Source organism: Trichechus manatus, unplaced genomic scaffold (genome assembly GCF_000243295.1).
Source record: "Trichechus manatus latirostris isolate Lorelei unplaced genomic scaffold, TriManLat1.0 scaffold00015, whole genome shotgun sequence".
NCBI classification, from domain to species: Eukaryota; Metazoa; Chordata; class Mammalia; order Sirenia; family Trichechidae; genus Trichechus; species Trichechus manatus.
This window is the reverse complement of record NW_004443951.1, coordinates 9,361,660-9,366,000: the sequence shown is the minus strand read 5'-3', so window position 1 is coordinate 9,366,000 and position 4,341 is coordinate 9,361,660. Positions and strand designations below refer to the sequence as shown.

Sequence of the window (4,341 nt, the reverse complement as noted above, 5' to 3'; positions counted from 1 at the left end):
GTTGATTCTCTGTTTGGCTTAGTTTTTCAGATCTTTGTTGTGAAGGGACGGCGTGGTGCTTCTGCCTAGACCACCATCTTGCCGGAGTCCTCTGGAGCCTAGTTTTTGTGAGTGTAGCCAGGAGGCAGAAGCTGAGCCACTGCCCCCTCCTGTGTCCTGAGGTCCTAGGAGTTGTGAATGCTAGCTCTGCCCAAAGGTTCCTGGCCACCTGGGGTGGGGACACAGAGGGCAATACTGTGTCTCCCAGCAGCCACTCCTCGAGGGGTCCGGCTTGGGGTTGATGTGCCAACACAGGCCATCTACTTGGCCCCAGGCTGCAAGGGACTGGGTAGGATCACCCAGACTGACTGCCCCTCCATCTCCCATTCCTTCCCCAGGAAAAGGCCTGCTGGTCCTCGAGGGTCCCAAGTGGTTCCAGCACCGCAGGTTGCTCACACCTGGCTTTCATTATGATGTACTGAAGCACTACGTGGCTGTGTTTGCCCACTGCACACACACCATGCTGGTGAGCTCCCTGTGCCAGGCTCCTGGAGAGTATCACCTTCTGGGCCAGCCCCCAATGTCCATTAGTATGAGCCTGAAGAGCTGGGGGTGGCCAGGTGGTTCACGACAGTGGGGAAATGCTGAGGCCTGAGGCCCCGTTCTGCTAGCAATAGCAATGCGGAACCCCTGCTATGACAGACACCTGCTGCAGCCAGGAACTGACCTGGTGGTGAAGCTCCGAGTGTCCAGGCAGGCCCTGGTCCTTGTCTCCACTGGCAGACTCAGCCCTCCCGCTTCCCAGACCAAAGGGGCTTTGCGAAACTTAAATTAGGCTCCAAATGTAGCAGATTTGAGGGCTGCCTATATTTGAGAATACCAGGAAGGCCTATCATCTCTGCAGTGTCTTCTCCTTGTCCTCTGCCTGCCATAGCTGCCTAAAATAATGTCATTAGCAACTCATCTCTAACAAGGATTTCAGGGGTCAGGGATCAGGCTCAGAGTCTCAGGGCTGCATAATCCCTGAGCTCACGCAGGCTAGCCTTTCGTCTTGCAGGAAACTCCTCAGGGTTGCTGGCAGGCCTGACTCACACCAACTGTGCTGTGAAGATCCTCATCTCTTGGCCCATCTGTTCTTATAGGCTGCCCCTGGCTGGGAGAAAGTGTCTGTGTGTGCTCTGTAAGGCCTGCCACCTGGTCCTGTCCTCCCCAAACCTCTACCCGAACCCTACTTTCCAGTAGGATAGAGGGCAGGACAGGGTCTGGGTGTTTGTGTGTGAGGCGGGACTTGGTGAGGAAGGGTAGGCCGTGGATCCTGGAGGGCAGTGGTGGGACGTCCAGCTAGGCTGGCCCCCTACATTGCCTTCTATTTTTGGGCTCCAGGACAAATGGGAGAAAAAGGCTCGTGAGGAGAAGTGCTTTGACATCTTCTGCGATGTGGGCCACATGGCGCTGGACACACTCATGAAGTGCGTCTTTGGCAAAGGAGATAGTGGCCTGGACCACAGGTCAGGGGCACCTCAGGGCTGACCATAGCTTTCTCCCAAGCTGGCTAGGAGGGGAGAGCTGGCAGAGCTGGTCTGAGAGGAGATAGGGCCTTGCCCTAGGGGGCCACATCTCAAGGGGAGTGGGGAACTTGCCCATTGTGGGGGGATGCATTGTGACTTTAGTGTGGAGCTTAAGGGCAGGGAGAGGGAGGGCAGAGAGGGCTGTGGATGGGGCCAGATTCCTGGAATGGGAGCTGTTCTGGGCTTTCTCCTGGGTCAGGTCTGAGCTGCTCCCCCCCACCCCGCTGTCCAGGCACAGCAGCTACTACCTGGCAGTCAACAATCTCACCCTGATGATGCAGCAGCGTATTGAGTCCTTCCAGTACCACAATGACTTCATCTACTGGCTCACCCCACACGGCCGCCGCTTCCTGAGGGCCTGCCAGGTTACTCATGACCACACAGGTGGGTCTTTCCCCCAGAGTCCATCCCCAGGAAGCCTGAGTTTTAGTGCAGCCACTCCCTGGACCCTCTGAAATCCCACCCCCCTTGCTGGGCCTCAGCTTCCCCTTTGGGCAGAGGACGGGCTCCTCAGCAGTGATACTCTGTGTTCCCAACTCAGACCAGGTCATCAGGGAGCGGAAGGCAGCCCTGCAGGACGAGAAAGAGCAAGGAAAGATCCAGAAAAGGAGACACCTGGACTTCCTAGACATTCTCCTGGGGTCCCAGGTGAGTGTACAGTTGCCTCCCCCCACCCGTGAAGTGGCCCCAGAGACCACTCTGGCACTCACTCCCTACCCCCAACCTCCTAAAGCAGGACTCATTGTACAGGAGAGAGGTTGTTAAGCATTTTCCACCTATTTTTCCCAGCAAAAATGACATGTTCATAGTCCTGTGGCATATCAGCAAAGTTCCAGAGGAGGAAACGTACAGGGTGTGGTTGAGCTGTGGTATCTGGATGGTGAAAGCCCTGATGACCAATTTTCAATAGCAAAAATAAAGGAAACCCTCAGTGAGATAGATGGATTAATACAATAGCCCCAACAATGGATTGAACAGACCAACCATCATGAACATGGCATAGGACTGGGCAACATTTCGTTCTGTTTTACACGGGGTGACCATGAATTGGAGCCAGTTCAACGGCAACTAACAACAACAACAACAAGATCCTGAAGATCCTGGCACCCTCGAACCTTAGAATTCCTTCATTCATTTCTTCACCCATCCACAAACCCAGTGAGCTCCTACACTTGCCTAGGCCTTGTGCTAGGGATTCAAAAATGAGAAAGACCTGTCTCTACCTTCCAGAAGCTTACAGACTAGTGCAGGAGATAAGGGGTGGACATTGATAAAGATGGCTTCCTCTACCAGGCAGCATTCCATGCACCAAGTGAGCAGAACTGACATCAAGGCTGTGTAAGTTCATAGGTCACTCAGCAGAAGGATCCAGGAAGGCTTTCTGGAGTAGGAGGCATCCAAGATGAGTTTCCACAAACAGATAGGAACCCCTAGTCTGAAAAGGAGTTTTTGCTCCCTCCCTTGGGCTTTCATTTGATAATCTACTATTACGAGTACTTCTTGGTACCTACCTCAAATTTCTGGAGCGGTCACCCTATGCCTTCCCTAACTCAGGATGAAAATGGAAGCAAGCTGTCAGACGAAGACCTCAAGGCTGAGGTGAACACATTCATGTTCGAAGGACACGATACCACCACTAGTGGCATCTGCTGGTTTCTCTACTGCATGGCCCTGTACCCCGAGCACCAGCATCGCTGTAGAGAGGAGATCCGTGAGATCCTTGGGGACCGGGATATCTTCCAGTGGTGAGTGAGACTGACGGTGAGCCCAGTCTGTCCTGCTCAGCTCCAGGGAAGGCCATTCTGTCCTGTGTCATCCACAGACAACCCAGGGCCATCCTACAAACAGGTGGGGTGGCAGCAGCTCTTCTGACCCTTCCAGTGCTATAGTTTTTTTTGCTGGGAGAGGGGAGGTGCAAATGCACCCCGGCACATTCTGGTAAAATGGAGTCTTTTCAGATGTGAGTAATGTAGAGAAGACTGCCAACAGCAGGCTGTTTGCCATGTGCTCACTCCCTCCGATGGCAGAACCTGACTACAGTTCTGGTATTCTGGATAGAGCAGAGAGAGAAGAAACAGAAAGAGGTAGAAACTCAAGATGAACAAAGCTGGGACTGTGGGGAATGCTGATCCCTTCCCACCTGTCTTTGGATGGCACTGCACAGCCTCCCAGACTCTGGTCTCTTCCTCTGGTAAAGGAGAAAAATCTGTTTCCCAAACGCCCTTCCTTAAAATCTTTCAGTCAGTGGTACCCTCCTGTTTCTTAGGATTGACCCCTGGCCTCTCTTTCAGCTCGGATCTTCCTGACCAGGGAACTCGCTCACAGGCTCCTCTCCCACTACTGCCCCCACTCTCTCACTCCTCACACTCTCCTTTCAGCCTCTTCCCTTCAGGGCCTGGGCAAATATCACCTTTCTCCCTGGGCTCCTGCATGGGCTAGATACACGCAGGGGTACAGGGGATGCTGAGTCATGGAGAAGTCTATAGATTCTCTTGGGAGAGGCTGAACCTGTAACTCCGGGATCTACAATTTGGAGGATGAAGTCCCCATTATCCATTTTTACTGGTCAGATATTGGAAACCTCTCAGGATGTCCAGCCAGGTGCTGTTGGAGAAGGGGGTAGGGCAAAGAGGAGGAGGAACCAAGATGCTGCCCTTGGGGAACATTTGGAGACAAACTCTAAAAGTGAGAGAATAGCACAGATGGAGCGGCATATCCAAGGACAAGATTGAGTGGCCTGGACGTCGAGGGCAGAGGAGGGGTCAAACTCAGACAGGGAGAAAAAGAGGAAACC

At 53.4% G+C, this 4,341-nt stretch overlaps 1 protein-coding gene across 1 annotated transcript in view; it reads left to right on the top strand.

The window, feature by feature from the left end:
* Window positions 1-4,341, top strand: part of LOC101346459 (cytochrome P450 4B1) — a 35,204-nt gene that overhangs the window by 28,551 nt on the left and 2,312 nt on the right. The window contains 5 exon segments of the mRNA XM_012554266.1: window positions 378-505; window positions 1,363-1,487; window positions 1,780-1,931; window positions 2,089-2,195; window positions 3,102-3,332. Coding sequence (XP_012409720.1) covers window positions 378-505; window positions 1,363-1,487; window positions 1,780-1,931; window positions 2,089-2,195; window positions 3,102-3,332 — 743 coding nt within the window.